The sequence below is a fragment of the Punica granatum genome, chromosome 2 (genome assembly GCF_007655135.1).
Source record: "Punica granatum isolate Tunisia-2019 chromosome 2, ASM765513v2, whole genome shotgun sequence".
In the NCBI taxonomy this organism is placed as follows: domain Eukaryota; kingdom Viridiplantae; phylum Streptophyta; class Magnoliopsida; order Myrtales; family Lythraceae; genus Punica; species Punica granatum.
In genome coordinates this window covers 28,276,065-28,297,824 of record NC_045128.1, presented here as the reverse complement: position 1 = coordinate 28,297,824, position 21,760 = coordinate 28,276,065, and the positions used below count along the sequence as shown (strand labels likewise).

The window sequence follows — 21,760 nt, the reverse complement described above, 5'->3', positions numbered from 1 at the left end:
TATGTGCATGTCCTTTGTTTATACGTTCTCTTTGTATGGTTGCTTTGTATGTAATGAAGTGTCTCGTTCAATGATCCTTTTTTCATCGTGTAGAAGAACAAAGCCTTCAAGACATTCCGAGCCAGAGGCTGCAAGCACTACCTCCTGCTGAATGAGCTTTTCAATGCTTCAACTGTCTTATCTCCTCGACCGATCGACCGAGGACTTCAAATGAGGAACGACAGCTACATGAGGAATTCCTATCAACATCCAAGAAAAAGCATAAACAACCTGTCAACCTCAAAGAAGGCTTCGACGAGAGTGACGACCCTGTCCAGGTTCAAGAGCTTATTATATCTGAGTCCCGACTTTGAGTAGGCAAAAGACCTTCATTGACAAGCTCACAACTGTAGGAGTGCATGGACTTGTTCAAGGCTAATTTCAAACAGAAGCCAAAAAGCACCCCACCGTCATCAAAGAGAAGCAAGTCCTTTCAAGCCCTGAGAAGCTTGGGAGGAATAACATCGATGAAGCCATGGAGGAGTTGGATAAATTGAAACCAACATTCCCGCTTAAATTGTATATATCTAGCAACTTAGCTATCCTTGATGATAAAATGGGGAGGCTTTTCATGTACTACGCGAAAGACGCACAAAGGGAATGGCTACAACATCTTTCTGACTCTTGAATGAGCTCGAGATCCGGCTTTATGTTTAGTTGAACTTTTTTGATAATCTCATTTCTTTTTCTTTGTTATGACATTACTCGTACTGCTATGTTTGTTATGTGTGTTTTGATATCTTGACTTGATTATGTTTTATGTGTGCTTGGAATTTTTTATTTTGTATGGTTATGAATTATTGTGTTTTACCATTAACGACATTCTAATGAACTTCCTTTTATTGTTATAGGCGCACAATTGAAAGACAATATGCCAAGGAATAGAACTTCTTCGTGATATGATGATACCTCTAGTGACAAAGAGATGGAAATTAGCAGCGATAGTTCTTCTTTTTGATAATGCAAGTTGTCGCGGCCGAAGAACAGGTTAGATGAAACATCCCGTGTAGATCTTCTCGAATCTAAGGAAGAGAGTACACGCTTGAAATTTTGGGGAATAATGTTAGATGTTACGAGAATTTCAGAATGGAACCGTACGTATTTAGAAACCACCGTGATACACTTCGAGGATATAGGGAGGGAGGATGAATGAAAATTAGATTTTATATAGTTTGTTTAGTAAATCTTTAAGTCGTGGAGATTGCCAGTTATTAGTAAAGCATCGTGGCCTAAGCAAGGTCTTTAGTTTCGAGTCTTGTGAATGAAAATAATCATAAGTTGGGAGAATTTTATTCCTTAATGGGTCGGTCCGGCTCAAACTGGATTAGTCGGGGCCCCATGGGGCTTCCGTTGACAAGGGTATACACGAAGAAAGGAAAAAAAAAAAAGGCAGTGTGGACTCTTGCGGCCGCTAGAAGAGAAAATAGCGATGTAAAGAATAGTTGACAATCTTCTTTATGTACATATATATATATATATATATATATATTGTGAGACACGGGTTTATTTTCTAAGACATGCATATATATATATATATATATATATATACACACACATATGCATATTATATACTAAATTTTGTGGCTGGAGAATTTTTTTTTTAAAAAAAAAGAAGAAAAGAGAAAACGGGTGGAAAAAGGCCCCACGTGGCCTTTAGTCCTTCCCCAACAATTCCACCGCCATTCTTTTTTTTTCATTTCAATTATTCTTTCTTGCTTCTTTCCTTTGCCCTGTTTTTGGTCGAGAGAAATCGGGAGGAACAGAGAGAGAGAGAGAGAGAGAGAGAGAGAGAGAGCTTCAGGAAGAGCTCGACTTTGCCTCAGGTTCAATTACCGACCAATTTCGGGTATGTAGTGCGAATTTCGTTTTTGTTTTGTCGGTTGAGATAACTTAAAGGGGAGTAAAGGGAAACAGAAAGAGTGAATTTGCTGCAGCTCCATGTAGAATTGTATAAGAGAGAAGCAAGGAACGAGGTAGAATGGGAATTGGGAAATGGTTTAAGCCCTGCCAATATGGAACTTAGCTTGCTTGCTTAGTAAATTACTCTTGTTTTCTATATATTTTTCACTAAAATCATTCTGTGGGTCATCCATGTTATTAATAGTAGTAGACTTGAAGTTGTTTATTTGTATTTGAATTGTCCTGTTAGCAATTTGCTTGCATATTTTCTTGCTTATTCTTGCCTATCTATGGGTACAATAAAGAGTTGGCTGTGAAGATGGTTAAAGTAGGACTGATTTTTGCTTCTTTGATGTCTTCGATTGTGTTAAGTTCCTTGAAAGAATGCTAAGCGGTTTTTATTATTGGTTTAATTTATCCTTTCCATTTCTTTGATCATTTTAAGGTCGATTTAGTGTGATTCATTATGTGGAAATTAAGAGCAGATTGAGCAGGAGAAATGGGTTAATTTGGAGTTATGGATTGATGGACAACTGAGGTGGAAAGACTGATGCTCTTAGCTTTAGTATGAAAGAGCTTAATTTTGCATTTCGATTTTGAGTGTTAGGATCTAGACTTTGTCGATGCATTTGGCTTTTCACTGTTGCTAGGGGATTATTTGAGTATTCTATAGTTAGTTTTATTAAGTTAAAAATTTGGAGATTTTGAAGTAATTAAGAACATATTTTATTGTTGCTTCAGAGTTACTGATTGAGTGAATTATTGAATTTGGAGGATTAGATGAGATGGATTAGTTTTAAGTTCTGGAATGACGGCTAGCTGAGATGAAAATTGTAGGATGTTGGGGAACTAACTAAGGAAGCTAAAGCATAATAATTGTATAAATGCTTGCTTGATTGAAATAAGTTGAATGAGGATAGTATTAGGATTTCAAGGAGTTATTATAAATGAATCCGGTTGATTGCGATGTGGTGAAATTACTGTTTGTAGCCATGGAACCGCTGATCCGGCGGGATATAAAAAGGGATGCCTAGACCGCTGATCCGGCGGGATACAAAAAGGGACGCCTAGACCGCTGATCCGGCGGGACACAAAAAGGGACGCCTAGACCGTTGATCCGGCGGGATACAAAAAAATGGACGCCTAGACTCCTACTGCCGGAGGATAATAGGCAGCCCCCGCTTATGAGAAATGAAATGAGAAGTTTGTGAATATGAGTGCGGGGTCACGGTACCGTGTAACTCTGTCGCAAGGATTGCGACCCTATGGCTATTATTGTTTGTTGCTTAGAATGATTGTTTGAATTAGGTGATATTGAATTGATCGATGAGTGAAAGGTTTCAGGCTGGAAATTTTATACATGTACCACTAATAGTTTTAAAATATATGATATTACTATAATGGTATTGTGAATACGTAAATAAGTCTGATACTTCATTCTATTGTGGAATTTAATACTGACTGAGATGCAACTCACTCCCTGCATAAATTTTTCCAGATGAGCTAGGAGCTAGATTAACCGCACAAGATATCTTTTTGGACAACGGGGATCAGCGCGGAAGATCTTTTTGCAGTAGGGCCCACTCCTAGTATAAGTAGTAAGTTCTTGTAGAATGTTATGATTAAGTTACGACCTGAAACTTTTGTTTAGTTGGGTTAGTGATATGGTTGTGGAAAGTACTCTCTTGAGAGTTATATATATATATATCAGAACCGGCTGAATTGGTTATATACTTTTGGTATAGCTTGCTGAATTGGTTAACTGTTTGGGAGGTGGAAAACATGTTATGAATAAATTGTTTATGTGATAATGGATATCGAGAAAATATGGGGGAAATTCTGCTGAAATTTCGGGTCGTTACATATATGTTGAGTTCGAACATCACCTCGTTCCTGGATCACCAAACACCATATCCCATTCCACTGCCAAAATCCTAAGGGTCATCCACCCAAAGGAATGGAACGAGGGAAACCCATACTAAGTTCGAAAATTCTAAGCCAAATTTTCGTCTAACTTACCATATAATCCTATGTATTCTTACTGGGATTACCAACAAGCCTAGTATAATGCATTTTTGTACCAAAACTATGAGTTCAGACACACCTGGCTTATCTTTTTCAACTTCAAAACACCATCCAAATTCCCTTACCAGTTTGCCCATTGATGGTCTCTCTAGGGCCCAATTCTAGACATACTACCTCCCATAATTTATGAAGCATATACCAGATTTGCTTCTCGTTTCAAACCACAGGGAAACCAAACCATATTCCTCATGCTTCTCCAATTTTTCCAAATTTTTGGATTATCATGGGTTCATAACTGGACTTTCGGATACAAGCCTGATCAACAGACAGGCCTGCAGACACTGAGCAGGATCTTCAAATGTAAATGGTGGATTAAGCTGAAAGTAAATCATCTTGACCATCAATTTGTTCTTGATTGGTTCCAAAAAAATGCTTTAGTCTCTGACAGGGCTCAAGTGGACCATCAAAGTTTTATCCAGGTCAAAGCCAAAGCTTCTTCCTTCCTCTCTGCAGTAAAAACTGACGAGGATTACATAGGACGACTAAGCCAAGTGCTCCTGGAACTCAAAGATCTGAACATCACAGCCTCGTCTACATCAAGTTCCCACAGGGACGACGATGGTAGTGGAATGTTATCAGATTAACAAAGTGCTGGCCCCACTCCGCGATAAACCCCGAGGGAGTCCGACCACTGCTTCATCAAGTGGATCATAACCGGACAAAAAACCTTTCGGTTCGCAGGCCCCATTTCGCGCTATTTCCGGAAGCGTCCAACCACTCTCCAGTGGTGCAAGAACGGACAAAAAACCTTTTGGTGAGTGTGGCCGACACAAAGCAGTATGCTGGCCCACTTTTGCGACAAAAAAGGCATTGTAGCTACAGTTAGCACAACAGTACCCCGCATGTGAGTGTACAGCCTAAAGCTACACAGCGATAAGGCGCCTTCTAGCGTCCATAAAAGGACCCTTCCTTCAGCATCAAAGGGGGGGCTTCACCTTCAGACATAATCACATTCTCTCTTCTTCTTCTTTCATTCTTCTCATATGTAAACATCCGGCAAGTAAAACCCAGATCCCCAATCCCCCTCTTCTGTGTGTAAGTTCCCAGTGTAAGTATGGGTTGAGTTCATCTCTTCCCCTTTTGTTTTTAATGATTTCTTTTGTTTTAATCATACGCATGTACTTCATCTTGTTTACTATGGGCTAAACTTCTGAATAAATCTTCCATGTTGATCATCTATTTATGTTGATATTCCATTATATCAGATTCTTGTTCTTTCAGTACTCTAGGTTTACCCCTATTCGAGATCTTGGGTGTGAATGGTATCAGAGCCAAGTGGGGATAGGATGTATATGCTGTTTTTATTCTTAGTTCTCCAGTCTCGTATAGGTCATTTCATCTAGGACCTCCTTTATGGTTGGTAGTATCTCATCTTGTGTTCTTGCTTAAGTGCCTAGGTACATGCCATACATAATGAACTGAAGCTGGTAAACAGTACGTAGTGCACAGTCCTAGCTTATGTCTCTCTAAGTGTCTAGTTCTTGGATACCACAATGTACTGATGCCGACTATCTAGTGATGATTTTGGAGCTCTAATGTTCATCCGGCTGCTCTAATGGACCCTACAAATTCTAATCCTTAAGTGCCTATTCCTAGCCTACTGAACCCAGGTTGTAAGTCCCGACGGTTAGGGCAGTTTTTTGGTATAACCAGGAGGAGTGATGGTGTAAGGATATGGTCTAAGTAGATGGAGGTTATCAGCGTAATTCGGAGTAGAGTTATCTCCATGCATCACTGTTAATTCCGGGTACAACAGTTGGGGTAAGAGTTAGGTACATGTGAGAATCATATTGAGTTTACCTGTGTACTATTATTGTTAAATCCAGGTACAACAGTTGGGTAAGGTACGTACAAGATCTGAAAGGGAAACACAGTGTGAGGCTACTTCCAGCGTCCAGGTATGTCTAGATCTTGATCTTGAGAGAAGCTAGGGTAAGAAAGTAAGTCTAATATAGCATCTTCAAACCACTTAGCTTTTGGTCTATGATTTCTAGAGCTTCGTCTAGGTATAGATTAGTGTACTGAAAGGTTAGGAACTGATATGTTATTTGAATATCTTGATAAATATTTGTGATACTGGAAGATTTACTGTTTTAAAATATGGATTTGCTTAGAGCAAGTTCATCGAGTACATGTCCTTCTGAAAACTCTTTCGATAATGATTTTGTTCTCAACAGAGAAGAGGTCAATTTGGAATGTTTTGATAAATCTATCGATGATTGGGAAATCCCAAAAATTGCTTCAAAACAGATTTATAAAAACTCAAAATTCCATCAAATATTTTTAAAAACCGATTATACCATTACCGCAGAGGAAAGAGACATTCCTTTGAAAAATTCCTCACAAACCATAAAACTCTTGAACCAAGAGTCATTGAAAAAACATGAGGGTTCATCCACATAGGGCTCTTCCAAGTTGGCATAAAACCCCTAACCAGAGAAGGCTTAGATACCTCAGTACTCTTAGTACTTAGGGATGCTAGGCTTTTGAAATATCATGAATCCGACTGTTGAGACTAGTCTGTGCGACAGACCAGACTTTAGAAGCAATGCAAAGCCTTTAGAAGTCTCTTTTTCGCAGACATTGAACAGAGTCTTGAATACTTTCTCTGTTCCCCCAAGCTGCAGGATTCGGGCTCCCAAGCTAAGCTTTCCCTTTACTGTTTCCAAAAACTGTGGGCTCAATCGCACTGCAAATGAACAAAGTTTTAGAGAATAGTCAGCACAATCGTTTTTGAATGAACAAGAAGCCCTCTTGTACCATCTTGCATTCTCAACAGATCTGAGATTTACCATGTTCGTGGATACTGTGTGCAAAGACATCAGCCTTCTCCCCTAGCTTGTTCATCCGCCTAAACATCGAACCTCACCCAAACTCATGCAGTAACTTATGGTCCCAATGCTTGGGTCCAAATATGGCAGAATCAGATCCTGACAATACTAATGCTCTGAAGATGTCTGCAATAATATTAACCTTCTGTTCCTCCAGTGTTTTCCTCATTTTCAGCAAATGAACAGGGGGCTTAAAATCCCCTTTTGGTTTCCCCACTCTAACTCTCTCTTCTTACTAAAACTCGAAGAATTCTTGCAGTAGCCTTTAGAAGAGAATGAGATGCTATTGCTAAGTGATTTGAAAATGGCTTCGGTCTATATGTATTTAAAGAGAAGGAACTCGAGTGGGAGAATTTCGCATCTTGCTGACTCTGACAAGGATAATGAACAAAAGAAAAGGAGCACAGATGATTCATCAACATGTGATGGGAACTTTTTAATGTTATTTCACCTTTAGAACAGATCTTTGTTGAGAATAGATGGAGATGACCTGAGTGCTTATTTTCCTTTCTTGTTCCACTCCCCTTCTCATGGTAGGTTTGGTTATGTTTCAATTTCCACTTCATGTGGTACCCGGAACTTTCTCTGTTGACCCATTACTTAGATCTTGCTTTCACACCGATGTCGATTTGGTATATGGATAAAAGCTCAAAACCAAGTCTTTATATATGATATGCTGTTTTCTCATCTCGCTTTGCAATGGTTCCATGTGGAAATCTTCGTACCTAAGCTGAAATCAGTCTGAACTGAACACTCAGATTTCTTAAAGTTCCCAGAGGTAAGCCTCGGGTTGAGAAGCCCAAACCTGGTCCATTTGCAGGGGAGAAAAGATTTGACCTGAACCTACCCCAGTTTCAGTATTCAAAAGTCTTGGCTGCTTCGGTTTTCTAAGTGCATTTCCAAGATAGGGGATCCCCCATACTTTTAAATATATTCAAAAGAAAGGATACAGTTACATCAGATCCAGATCATCACCACAGGCAAAACCCACAAGGAGGTGATCAAATCTTTTTTAAAGGGCAACAAAGTTGACAAGATAAGTCAGGATTTAAAGTAGTCGGCAAGGAAGGCCGTGGTTGGTCTGAGTGAACCCTACCAACATGCAGAAGCTCAAGTCAGATTCAAGCAAAAATTCTTTGCAGCCAATGTTCTTAACTTCCTTGAACTGTAAGCATACTTATTTTTGTGGGAAACACGTATAGAGGACTTCTTTTTCCTCATTTCATCTACTGAAGCAATCTATCACAATAACAACTGCTAGCTCGAACAAGGTTAAATCCAAATGAATAGAATGGTCCTAGCACTATGCCACGGAAAACTTCAACTTCTACTTTTCTATATCTATAACATCTCTGCTCAAGAAAAGGTGTCTGCTCAAGAAAATGGAAAGTTAAATATCAGGTGAAAAAGGAAAGAAGAAAGATCATCTACGTTCAAAGATCACCTGCTGCACATTCATTGGCAAGGCAGAAAAGCACTTCCCCGGAGATTCCATAGTTCTGGTAAAGTTGGTGAGCTCTTGGCCAATACCACAATGAATAGAGGCAGAGGAAGAGCATAAAGGACACAGTCCTTGGGAAGAACATGAAGGAAGGCTCCAAGCTCTGAAGCCCAACCAACCCCCACCGCAGTGCAATCACATGCGGGTCAAATTCATCAAGGCCCAGGACTGTCCTTTCATGGACAGGAGCAATCTGATCCTTTACACAGTCTTCATTTTTTTCCCCATTTATGATGTAAATTTTGAGGATAAATTTGATAAGTAAACATTGATTGTTGGACGGAAGAAGCTCGAGCAAAAACCAAATACAAGGGAAAACCAGAAAAAAAAAAAAAAAAAAAAAAGGAAACTGAATTGCCAATGGCAAATTTTTCACCTAATTAACATGATGAGCTTCTGCAGTTGAAGCTGCTTAAGAATACCATGCCAGTTCGTGAAACGTTGCAGCTTCTGATTTCTCTGAATAAACCTCTTTTACATTTTGTCGACAATTACATATATATGGTAGCCTGAGTTCTCTGCATTTACATCTCAGAAGAAAGGAAAAGACGGAAAAGGGCATTTTCCTGCCTAGAGTGTGGAATGCTATTACTGCTCAAGAAAAAGTGCTTGCTGAATATATTTCCAGGTTTTCTGATAATTCAGGAATCCCATGAACCAGAAGTCGAAGTTGTCTACTGTCACAATCTGCATGTACTTCTGCGATGGCTTCTCAACATTCTCGCTTTGGTGTGCTGTCTCTATTTTAGAAAGTGGGATCAGTACCTGTGCAAAACAAATAAAGCAATTCCATCATGAGCTGGAGATGAAAACACTTTCCGTGGTTTTCAAAATGGAAAACGTGGAAAGACCTAGTTTATTTTTTTTTACCTTGTAATGGACCTTGGCAGCTTCTCCATTTGGACAGCACACCTTTATGGATCTGTGACTGCAGAACGCTAAGTTCCCGGTGGATATGAAGAGGAAGCCAGCAATGTGACCGGCCGAAGTCGATAAGCAGCAGTGTGAAGCCTTCAGGAGTCTCTCGTTTTCAGAGACATTAAACAGTGTCTTGAAAACTTTCTCCCTTCCACCCACTTGCAGGAATTGAGCTCCCAAGCTCAGCTTCCCTTTCACTGTTTCCGACATCTTCAGATTTGACCTCACTACAAACATGTCAAAGTTGACAAACTAATCAGTACGGTCATTTCCTAAAGGAAAAGTAATCAAATAATCAAGCCTTTTCTTAATAACCAATCTTCGGGATAAATTACCATGAGCTCGGAAACTGTGAGCGAAAAAATCAGCTTTCATCCGGAGCTTGTTCATCCTCTTAAGCATCGAATCTTTTCCTAACCCTTGCAATTGATCTTCGTGATGAGTGGATTGACATTGCATGGAGTCAGAATCAGTTAATAATAAGGATCCTGAGATCACCGGAATCCCAATCACTTGTTCCATGATCGTCCTTTTCAATCTCGGATAACGAATGGCTTGAAATGACTTTTCCTGAGCTCTAACTCTCGCTTCTTCAACTGAAAGAATAGTTGTAAAAACTCTTTAGAAGAGAAGGATATAATATTGATTACCAAGAGAGAGCAAGAGAGAGAGTTGAGTGGTAAGGATCGGTTTGAGTCAGTGTGTATTTATAGAGGATGGAGTCGGGCGGGTGAATCCTGAAACTTTAGGACTCAGACAAGGATCATCAACAGAACAAAAGGAGAGCAGACATGATGAGCATGTTGTAATGGCAACTTTTTAGTAGGATGATGCTGCTTTTTTGCTTTAAAGAAGAAAGAGGCTTGAGGATGATAAGTGGAGATGACGCCAATCTCTCTTTTCTTAATTATAAGGTTGAGAGAGCGGGGATCGTGCGTTTTCTTTACCTTATCCATTGCATGTTCACCTCCAGCCTTTATGATGGCGGAGTCGGTTTTGTTTCCATTCCTGTCCATCACGGAGTATATTTGCTAACAATCGGAAAATATGTGGATGAAACCTTCGCCAAAAATGTTGATTCAGTAGAAGCAACAGTTGAAAATGAGTCCTGAACTGATACTGCAGCGAGTACCATGGTCAAATCCTCCAACAATTGAATCCTCATAAGGCCTGATTCTCGTTGAACAAGATTGAAGTTTCTAGCTGAGGGAACCCAGCCTACCGGATTCTCAGTGTCCTTAGTTACCCTGGGAATTTCTAACTGATTCCTAAAGGTAGGGGGAGGAGAACCCATACTTTATTCATATGCATAAGAAGAAAAGGGCAGTATCAGAGCCATATCAGATCTAATTAAGACCAAACCCACATGGAGCTGATCAAAAGTTTAAATGGCAAGAAAGTCAAAAGAGGATAAATCATATACTAAAGTTATTGGTTGGGGTGGCCACGCCTCCACCCCCCACCAGCTTGCAAAAGCTCAAGCCATGATATTAAGAATATCCACAGAAATTCTGCATCCGATATGGTCTTCACTTCCTTCAACTTTAAGCATCTCGGTCGTTTTTTGTAAAAATGGAAGAATAAGAGGGATTCTTTATATTTGTTTCATTCACTGAAGAAACTGTCACTTCCGTATAATTTGTGTTTGTAGAGGAGGAAGTCATGTAGAAGAATTTCGCCAAAGCCTAATGACTCAGCCTTCTGAATCAGTTTCTCCATCTTGTCTTAAACTCCTATGGATACAGACTGGAAAGAGGCTTCCTCAAACTCACTCACAAGGCTCTCAAGCAACCACAATTTTACACTCACTCACAGATCTCTCAAACACTCATTCACAGGCCCCTCAAGATCATTTACAGTTCTTATACCGCTGATGACACTTTTAATGCACACCGTACATAGAGATAGCAAGTAACCAGAACAGAGAGGAGATGAGAGAACAACACACACAAGCTTCATTGACATAACTGCAAAGGTCTGCAGACTAAAGTACAGGAAAACTGAGACATAAAGGCAACATGTAACTGTCATTACAACATAAGAAAACTGCCTAATACACGTCCCACATCCCTATAAAACAGGAACCAAACAACTGAACAAAAATAAATGAAACACATGCAACAAGTCTGTTTCCTGCAACATAATCCACGGCACTGATCCATCTCCAACGAAAAACATTGAAACGCTTCTTCTGTTTACAGGTGCATCCCTAATAGCACTTGCATATTCCATCATTCATGGAGAGGTTTTATTCCGGTTCTTGAAATCCTTTTATCTGTCAGAGCCAGTCTCGGGGGCCAGTCATAAGAAAAAGTGAGCAAACCCCATCTATTCATACTTTATAGAGAAAAACGGGGCTCATTCAAAAGGAATGTAACATCAGTTCTATGACAAACCAGTAATTCCAACTTTAAAATAAGACAGTGCAAATGATCTCATTAGATTGGATCTGCAACTGCCGGATTTCATCGTATTGAACTAAGAAACTAGAAATAGCTGTCGGCGTTCTCTACATTTACCTCTTTACAGTTTGTCAACTAATTACATATGATATTTGGCATTTTCTGCAGTTACATCAAAAAAGAAGGGAAACCAAGGGAAAAGGATTCTCCTGGATTCAAGAATGCTATCATTTATAGCATCTCTGCTTTAGAAAAATTGCCTGCTGAAAATGTTTCCTGGTTTTCTGATAATTCAAAAATCCTATGAACCAGAACTCGAAGTTATCCGCAGTAACTATCTGCATGTACTTCCAACGGTCTCTCAGCATTTTCTCTCTGGTTTTCTGTCTTTATTTTCGAAAGTGGGATCAATAACTGCAGAGATTAAAGAAACCTCCTCCTTAGCATGCATGACAGGAAACAATCATTTAGAATTGTTTTCCTGAGATTACCCTTTGGATCTGTTTTGAGAATCAAGTGATTTGTGAAAGACAACATTGGAAATCAGATATACTAGCCAGGATTTTAAGAAGTCTCATCTTACCTCGTAATGGACTCTAATGGATTCACCATTGGAGCCAGACAGTTTTAAGGATCTCTCACTGCAGAACCCAATATTTCGGGTAGAGATGAAGATGAGGCCTGCTACGGGACCTGCTGCGGTCGATAAGTAGCAATGCAAAGCCTTTAGGAGTCTCTTTTTCGCAGACATTGAACAGAGTCTTGAACACTTTCTCTGCTCCCCCCAAGTTGCAGGATTCGGGCTCCCAAGCTAAGCTTTCCCTTTACTGTTTCCGAAAACTTTGGGCTCAATCCCACTGGAAATGAACAAAGTTTTAGAGAATAGTCAGCACAATTGCTTTTGAATGAACATGAAGCCCTCTTGTACTATCTTGCATTCTCACAGATCTGAGATTTACCATGCTCGCGGATACTGTGCGCAAAGACGTCAGCCTTCTCCCCTAGCTTGTTCATCCGCTTAAACGAACCTCACCCAAACTTATGTAGCAACTCATGGTCCAGATGCTTGGGTCCAAATATGGCAGAATCAGATCCTGACAATACTAATGCTCTGGAGATGTCTGCAATAACATTAACTTTCTGTCCTTCGAGTGTTTTCCTCATTTTCAGGAAATGAACAGGGGGCTTAAAATCCCCTTTTGGTTTCCCCACTCTAACTCTGTCACGACCAGAAATTTCAACTGGATTTTCCCTATCTTTCCTCGATATCCATTACCACATAAATATTCACCTAAAACTGGCTTTCCATAAAATTCCCAAAAATATAAAACCAACCTGGTAAGCTCTAATATGTATATACATTCCAAAAGAGAGAAATTTTCTTTTTCGCACCCATATCAGTAATACAACTAAACAAAATTTCAGGTGGTAACATTTTCAAATCCATTCTATACCAAAAAGATATCTATCAAATAACTAAGGTCCCTACCTAATTCTCCGAGCTGATCCCCGATATCAAAAAGTGTTTCTTCCGCGCAGCTAGAAGCTTATCTGGAAAAAATATATGCAGGATGTGAGCTGCATCTCAGTAAATACTATATTCCAGAGTAAAATGACATTTTTTAAATAAATATTTAATTACAAATAACTAAATAATCAAATAACTAATATCATCACATCCAATCCAACTATCAACTCACTCAGCATACATACACAGTATATATATATATATATATATATATACAAACTGTAATAATAATTATATCCAATATAATAACTAAATTTAAGTTCTACTAACCAATTCAGACAACCCTTCCAACCGTTTCTCTAACACCCAATATCACATAAACATTAAACATACATTCATTAGCATTCCATAGCAACTCACAACACAATCAATTGACAGATCCAACTCTAGCAACAACACGGTTTTCATAGAACAACTTCAGACAATCTCAACAATTATCACACCTCTAACAATCTCAACAATCAACACATCTTCAACAATCATACCAGCCAAACAATATACAATACAAACCAATCAATATAGCCATAGGGTTGCATTTCCTCGCAACAGAGTTGAGACGGTACCGTGACCCCGCACTCATATCCATAAATTCCTCCTTTCATTAATCATAAGCTGTGGCTGCCCATTATCCTCTGGTAGTAGGAGTCTAGGCGTCTATTTTATATCCCGCCGGATCAGCGGTCTAAGCGTCCGTCTTTGTATTCCGCCGGATCAGCGGTCTAGGCGTCCCTTTTTATATCCCGCCGGATCAGCGGTCTAGGCGTCCATTTTTGTATCCTGCCGGATCAGCGGTCTAGGCGTCCCTTTTTGTATCTCGCCGTATCAGCGGTCTAGGCGTTCCTTTTTGTATTCCGCCGGATCAGCGGTCTAGGCGTCCCTTTTTGTATCTCGCCGGATCAGCGGTCTAGGCGTCCCTTTTTGTATTCCGCCGGATCAGCGGTCTAGGCGTCCTATTTATAAACCGCCGGATCAGCGGTCCCATGGCTATAATCAAAGAACAATCACAAGCACAAACAATTTCAACCATGCCATCGCATCTCATATATCATCATACACGAGCACAATCTCAATCACATTATCATCATATTTTTCTTACGCCGGCCACATACTCAATCACACTGCATATCCCAAATCAAGGTGAAACATAAAAGGCCATATTTCTCAGATCCTTTCCCACAACATTGCAAGACCGATTCCTTAGTCTAACTACCACTATATTCGTCTTAAACAATTTATATAATTATAACACATAATTTCACGAGAAAATAGAGTATTCATATAACATACTATAATTATATATATCATTTCACAATGAAATGAAGTACTCACCTAATACCAAAAATGATTCACCAAACTTGACCTTCAGAGTACACAATCGATGTCCTCAGCTGCTATCAATGATGGGTATAGCCTAAAGACCCGTTCATCCTCAATCCAACTAACAACCAACGTCCATCTCCCTCTTCTCCAAGCCGAGTCCTTAGTCCCCCTCCGTGAATTTCCAGCCAAGTTCTCCCCCGCACAATTACTCTCCATCTCGCTCTCTGCCTCGTTCTTGCCTCTCTATCGTTCTCTAGCTCTCTTTCTTGTTCTCTCTCTCTCTCTCTCTGTTTCCTCTCTTCTCTTTCTCTCGATTCTTCCCAGTTAAACCAGACAAATGAAGAAAAAGAAAGAACAAAAGAAATTGAATGAATGAGGCGGTGGGAACTCAGGGAAAAGTTTTGGGGGCCACGTGGAGCCCATGCCTCCATCCCCCTTTTTTTTATTGTTCTTTTATTTATTTTTTATTGCTCCAGCAACGTGTATGACGTTTGTGTATATATATATATATAAGCATGTAAGTATACGTATATGTATTCTATTTGAGATTAAAATGCCAGGTCTCACAAACTCTCTCTTCTTACTAAAACTTGAAGAATTCTTGCAGTAGCCTTTAGAAGAGAATAAGAAGGAACTATATGTATTTAAAGAGAAGGAACTCGAGTGGGAGAATTTCGCATCTTGACAAGGATAATGAACAAAATAAAAGGAGCACAGATGATTCATCAACATGAAATGCAGTTTTCTCATCTCGCTTTGCAATAGTTCTGTGAAATCCGGCTATTTGAACCCGAATATAACTAATTATATACGTTATGTGTATTTTATATGTATATATGTATATATATTGCTGTTGGTTGACACCGCTGACTTATATAGGTATTGATATATATCTTCATTATATATACACACACATATGACCATGATGCGGGTGTCTTGAAACCGAAAAAAAAAAATTGCTAATGGGCTGATATGCTAGTGTAGACTTGGAATTAGTAAGCCCATTAGGCCTCCAATATTCCCTTTAGCCCATAATTTCCACCGCCTTCCTCACCTCAGCATTTTCATTCAATTTTTGGTCCAGAAGCTTCCCTGTTCGGGGAAAAAAAAAAAGAAACAGAGGAGACACAGGGAGACAGAGAGAGCAATAGACGGAGGAAAACGAGAGGCCGTTATTGACAACCTTCTCGAGCTTCGTCGAGGTCATCGGAGCTTCTGTTTTTCTAACTCTTGAGCTTCTAATTGATTTACCAGCTTCTGGCCATTGCCGATTTGATGTTCCTCTTGCTTGTTCTTGTTGGTTTGTCTTCGCTATGATGTTGAGGAGCTCGCGAATGAGAGAGGCATCGAATGGGGAAAAGCTTTGCTGCATCGAATTAGGTTGCATGATCGCTTAGGTATGTTGCCAATTCTTCTTGATTGAGCTGGTTTGCCCCGATAGGTTAGCATTTGGTGATGCTTGCTTTAGCTTTGGCAGCTTCTCATGAGTAGCATGAATTGAATTCCTAGTTGATTTTGCTTCCTTGAGTTTATTTTTACTTGATTGAGTTCTTCCCCGTGAGAAGTTGGAAATAATGGGTGAGCTGGGATTATGGAAAGGTAAGGATAGAAATATGTTAAAAAAAAAAACTGAAAAACAAAGCAGCAAAATTTCTATTCGATGCTTTCGTTTGTGATCATGTATGGAAACCCTTTTGCTTCCTTGGTGGTTCCAGTTACTAGGCTTAAATTTGAGCTAAGCAATCTTTGAAATTGATAATTTAAATGTTAAAAATTGTTTGGCTTCAAATTCCATCGATAATGATTCTTTTATGTTACATTTCAGTTTGTCTATATTCTCTATTTTTCAGATCAGCTTTTAATTGTCTATTTTAGGCCAAATTTATGTTGTGGGTTATCCTGTAATCGCGATCTCGGCATTATTTTTTCAGTTAAAGGGATGGAGGTGTTTGAGGTGGAATAAGTTATGATTTTAGGCTCGGTTTTAAGGGATTGAGAAGGTTGAGAGGCTTTGCATCCCGATAACTCGATTGGATGGAGTATATTTTTGAGAACTAGCGGCGAGTACTCTATTCCTTCGTGAAATGATATATATATATATATATATATATATATATATGAATACTAGATATACGGAGTATTATTTAAGAAGAATATTGTGATAGATATGGGTTAAAAAAAATGGTTTTGCTATGCTGTGTGAAAGGATTTGAGAGATATTGCCCTCTTATGTTTCATTTTGGCTTGAGATATGCGATGTTATTGTGCATGCTGATCATGTATGAGATATGCGATGATAATATGAAGTAATCTGTTGGGATTGTGCTTGCGTATACTGATATTGTTTGATCGTTTATAGCCATAGACCGCTGATCCGACGGGATATAAAATGGACGCCTAGACCGCTGATCCGGCGGGATATAAAATGGATGCTTAGACCACTGATCCGGCGGGATATAAAAATGGACGCCTAAACCGCTGATCCGACGGGATATAAAATGGACGCCTAGACCGCTGATCTGGCGGGATATAAAAATGGACGCCTAGACCGCTTATCCGGCGGGATATAAAAGGGACGCCTAGACTGCTGATCCGGCGGGATATAAAAATGGACGCCTAGACCGCTGATCCGGCGGGATATAAAAATGGACGCCTAGACCGCTGATCCGACGAGATATAAAAATGGACGCCTAGACCGCTGATCCGGCGGGATATAAAAATGGACGCTTAGACTGCTGATCCGGCAGGATATAAAATGGACGCCTAGACCGCTGATCCGGCGGAATAGAAAATGGACGCATAGACTCCTACTACCGGAAGATAATGGGCAGCCCCCGCTTATGAGATATGTTGATGATGACAAGCAAATAAATTATTTGAGATGTGCGGGGTTACGGTACCGTCATAACTAGGTTGCGAGGAAATGCAACCATATGGCTATATTGATTGATTGTGCTGTATATTATTGGTTTGATCTGATTGTTATAGATGTGCTGATTGTTGATGTTGTCTGAAGTTATTATGTGGAAGCCGGGTTATTTGTTAGAACTAGATATAGTCAAGGTGTGAATGTTAAGTGGTGCTAAGTTAACAGCTAATTCTACTATTATTATAAGGTCATAAATATGATTAATTATTTAAGAATCAAGTTAGTAAGTATTCGTGAATAATGTAGACCATGTTATATTAGGGAATTAAATGACGGACTTGGGTATGCTAATATTATCTATGTTCGATTAAGGAAATATATTTTTAGCTAGTAATAGTTCATTTCACTGTAGAATTTTGTGCTCACTGAAATGCAGCTCACACTCTGCATATATTTTTTCAGATGAGCTAGGAGCTAGACTAGCCGCACAGGAGAACTTTTCAGACATCAGGGATCAGCTCGGAGGATTAGGTAGAAATCTTAGTTATTTGATAAGTATTCTTTTTGTATAGAATGTATTTGAACATGTTACAACCTGAAATTTTTGTTTAGTTGATTAGTGATGTGGTTGAGAAAAGCTACTCTCTTTTGATATATATATATTTGTATACATTAGATATTGCTGGATTGGTAATATGTTTTTGAGAGATATGGAAAGCAAGTTTTATAGGAATAGTTTATGCGATAAGAGCTATTGATGAAATTTAAGGGAAATGTTTCGATAATTTCGGGTCGTGACAAGTTCCATGTGGAAATCTTCGTACCTAAGCTGAAATCAGTCTGAACTGAACACTCAGATTTCTTAAAGTTCCCAGAGGTGAGCCTCAGGTTGAGAAGGCTAAACCAGGTCTATTTGCAGGGTGAGAAGAAATTTGACCTGAACATACCCCAGTTTCAGTATTCAAAAGTCTAGACTGCTTCGGTTTTCTAAGTGCTTTTCAAAGGTAGGGGATACCCCATACTTTTAATTATATTCAAAAGAAAGGATATAGTTACATCAGATCCAGATTATCACCATAGGCAAAACCCACAAGAAGGTGATCAAATCTTTTTTGAAGTGCAACAAAGTTGACAAGATAAGTCAGGATTTAAAGTAGTTGACAAGGAAGGCCGTGTTGGTCTGAGTGGACCCTACCAATGTAAAATCCGATATTTCGGCCTACACATACTTATATATCATTTTAATTTTATAATATTTACATATGCATATAAAGGCTCATTTCCTTCTAGATTAATCTCTACCCCACTGCCATACCTATGTCTAGATAATATTATTTTTATTGAGGGGCTTTTGGGGGTTCTTTGCTCTGCTCGAGCAGAAGAAACGAAAAGATAGAAGAGAGAACAGGAGGAAGCGGGAGGAATCTGCAGGAGCATGAGAAGTTCCGTGCATGTTCGTGCAAACCCGGCACTGCGGCCACCTTCTCCCTTCCGACCTCTCTTTCTCAGGTACTTGTTAGTTATCTTTTCTTTCTTTTTGTCCCTCTGTGGTCGCAATAAACCAGCAAGCAGAGACGGAAAAAAAAAAAGAAAAAAAAAGAAATCAGAATTTAATCGTAGCAAAAATTCTTCTGTTTTGATCTTGTTTCTGAACAGCTACCAGAATGGCCGGTTTTTCCCTTTGTTTTCAGTTAATGGGGTGTAGATTCAAGCTAAAGAATATTTGAATTGATTGCGTTCTTATTGAGGTGAATTTTGATGACGATATATTGAAAATGAGGAGACAGATAGGGAAGAGAGGGAGAGAGAGAAATATCGAGAGAGAGAGAGAGAGAGAGAGAGAGAGAGAGAGAAAGAGGGAGAGCATGTACGAGAGGTAGCAGAGTAGAGAAGAAGTACGTGAGCTCGATTGAATGCTTAGGCTGGGGTTTGTGGAAGGGGAAGAAGAAAGGAAGAACCAGGAGGAAGAACGAAAAGAGGAAGAGTGAGAAGGAGACAGAGGAAGAGACGAGGGTGTGACGAAGAGCCGGGAGGGCATTGACTCGAGGGAGAACTAGGGAGACTATTAAAGGAGAATCGAGAGTGACGAATGGGATAGAGCAAGCGAAGGTACGGCGGATGGAAGTGGAGAGCATCGAATAGGGAAAAGTTTAGCTTACATTGAACTAGTTTTTGGGCTATCTTAGGTACATTACTGATCTTGCTTATATAAGTTTCTTTCATTGATTATGTTATTCTTGATATGAAATTGATGGAATGGGTCTTTCGAGTTGGAGATTGATTTCTATTTGAGGTGGAAGTGCTGATGCTCTTGAACCTTGTGGAGATATTTGATTTTTTTTTTCTTTTGCTGCTATAGCTTGATTATTTTGTAGATATTATGCTGAGTTAAAATCTTTAGTTGGGTTCATGAAGTAATCGAGAAAGTTATCATTTGCTTAGAGATATTGATATTAATTTTATTTTCGATTAGATCATGGAACTGCCCTGCTAGTAACTGATCTATGGTTTTTGTTTCTTTCGAGTGGTGCTACTCTATTTGTTGCTAAGTTAAGCTTCATTTGCTAAATTATTACTCTTGTGAATTTGGAAGTTGGTTAGGTGGATTGATGGTGAAGGCAGGGTAAAGCTTATAGACTCATTTAGATTATTGATGCTTTGGGTACAGATTATTGAGCTTAGAGTTTTGAGACATCATTTTATTCAATCATGTCTTTTCCTTGGTGAATCATTTTTGGTGTTAGGTGAGTACTTCGTTCCATTGTGAAATGATATATATATATATACATATATATTATGTGAGTACTTTATTCCCTTGTGAACTGATGTAGTATAGTTATATAAATTATTTAAGAAAAATATTGTGATAGTTAGAGATTAAGAAATCGGTCTTATTATGTTGTGTGAAATGATTTGAGAGATATTGTCCTCTTATGTTTCATGTTGACATAAGATATGCTGTGTGATTGTATATATTGATTGTGTATGAGATATGTGATGATATTGTGATAAATTGGGAATAGGAAATTGGTATGGATATATGAGGTGAGATGGCATGGTTGCAATTGTTTATGCTTGTGATTGTTGTTTGATTATAGCCATGGGACCGCTGATCCGGCGGTATATAAATAGGACGCCTAGACCGCTGATCCGGCGGGATACAAAAAGGGACGCCTAGATCGCTAATCTGGCGGGATACAAAAAGGGATGCCTAGACCGCTGATCCGGCGGGATTCAAAAATGGACTCCTAGACCGCTGATCCGGCGGGATATAAAATGGACGCCTAGACTCCTACTGCCGGAGGATAATGGGCAGCCCCCGCTTATGATAAATGAAATGAGGAATTTATGGATATGAGTGCGGGGTCACGGTACCGTCACAACTCTGTTGCGAGGAAATGCAACCCTATGGCTATATTGATTAATTGTGTTGTATATTGTTTGTATAATCTGATTGCTATAAATGTGATGATTGTTGAGGTTGTCTGAACATGTTCTGTGAAAGTCATGTTGTTGCTAGAGCTTGATCTGTTATGTGATTGTGTTATGAGGTTTATGGAATGCTAATGAATGGATATTTGATATTTACATGATATTGGATATTAGAGAAATAGATGGAAGAGTTGTGTGTATTTGTTATTAGTAGAACTTAAATTTAATTACTATATTGGATATGATTATTATTGTAGTTTGTATCTATACATATATATATATATATATATACTGTGTAATTGTGCGGGTGAGCTGATAGTTGTATTGGATGAGATTGTATCATTTATTTGCATATTTGCTTGTTTGAAATTAAATACTTATTTAATAATAAGTCATTTTGTTTTGGAATACAGTACTCATTGAGATGCAGCTCACACTCTGCATATATTTTTCAGATGAACTAGGAGCTAGACTAGCAGCACATGAGAGAGCTTTTGATATCGGAGATCAGCTTGGAGGACTAGGTAGAAACGTTAGTTATTTTATATGTATTTTTTTGTATAGAATGTATTTGAATATGTTACGACCTGAAATTTTTGTTTAGTTTGGTTTAGTAATTGATTTTGAAAAGAAAATTACTCTCTTTTGAGATGTATATACATATTAGAGCTTACCATATTGGTTTTATATTTTTGAGAGTTTATGGAAAGCCAGTTTTAGGTGAATAGTTATGTGGTAATAGATATTGAGGAAATATAGAGAAAATTTAGCTAAAATTTCGGGTTGTGACAACCAACATGCAAAAGCTCAAGTTATTGATTCAAGCAAAAATTCCTTACAGCCAATGTTCTTAACTTCCTTGGACTGTAAGCATACTAATTTTTGTGGGAAACATGTATAGAGGACTTCTTTTTCTCGTTTCATCTACTGAAGCAA

The 21,760-nt window shown here is 38.9% G+C and overlaps 2 protein-coding genes and 2 long non-coding RNA genes across 8 annotated transcripts; 2 read left to right on the top strand and 2 right to left on the bottom strand.

Annotated features, from left to right (window-relative positions):
- Window positions 1-1,723: 1,723 nt before the first annotated feature.
- On the top strand, window positions 1,724-3,746 carry LOC116194129. The gene is made up of 2 exons (XR_004154351.1): window positions 1,724-1,885; window positions 3,437-3,746. It is a non-coding gene; the product is annotated as an uncharacterized LOC116194129 (long non-coding RNA).
- A 5,033-nt stretch (window positions 3,747-8,779) lies between these two features.
- Window positions 8,780-9,948, bottom strand: LOC116194128 (putative GEM-like protein 8). Its single transcript, XM_031522862.1, has 3 exons — window positions 9,609-9,948; window positions 9,226-9,500; window positions 8,780-9,120 (listed from the first exon to the last, which is right to left on the bottom strand). Exons 1-3 carry the CDS (start codon window positions 9,793-9,795, stop codon window positions 8,944-8,946), a joined length of 639 nt encoding a protein of 212 aa, XP_031378722.1. The 5' UTR covers window positions 9,796-9,948; the 3' UTR covers window positions 8,780-8,943.
- Window positions 9,949-11,205: 1,257 nt separating this feature from the next.
- Window positions 11,206-14,843, bottom strand: LOC116194344 (putative GEM-like protein 8). The gene is given in 7 exon segments (XM_031523144.1): window positions 11,206-12,026; window positions 12,028-12,089; window positions 12,259-12,415; window positions 12,417-12,463; window positions 12,465-12,532; window positions 12,635-13,226; window positions 14,533-14,843. Coding segments are annotated over 6 exon segments (513 nt in total). The 5' UTR covers window positions 12,690-13,226; window positions 14,533-14,843; the 3' UTR covers window positions 11,206-11,902.
- A 759-nt stretch (window positions 14,844-15,602) lies between these two features.
- LOC116197039 lies at window positions 15,603-21,620 on the top strand. Of its 5 annotated transcripts, none has more exons than XR_004154975.1 (5): window positions 15,603-15,920; window positions 17,855-17,923; window positions 18,312-18,396; window positions 18,718-18,901; window positions 21,280-21,620. It is a non-coding gene; the product is annotated as an uncharacterized LOC116197039 (long non-coding RNA). The 5 variants fall into 5 exon arrangements; XR_004154977.1 differs by having other exon boundaries at window positions 15,604-15,920; window positions 18,772-18,901; XR_004154974.1 differs by lacking the exon at window positions 18,312-18,396 and having other exon boundaries at window positions 15,605-15,920; window positions 18,738-18,901.
- The last annotated feature ends 140 nt before the right edge of the window (window positions 21,621-21,760 follow it).

Excerpts from the sequence above, each read along its gene's own strand:
- LOC116194128 (XM_031522862.1), bottom strand. The coding sequence starts at position 9,795 with ATGGAACAAGTGATTGGGATTCCGGTGATCTCAGGATCCTTATTATTA. Across the intron at positions 9,501-9,608 it reads TCACAGTTTCCGAGCTCATG|TGAGGTCAAATCTGAAGATG; the intron begins GTAATTTATCCC and ends ACATGTTTGTAG. Across the intron at positions 9,121-9,225 it reads CTGCCAAGGTCCATTACAAG|GTACTGATCCCACTTTCTAA; the intron begins GTAAAAAAAAAT and ends TGTTTTGCACAG.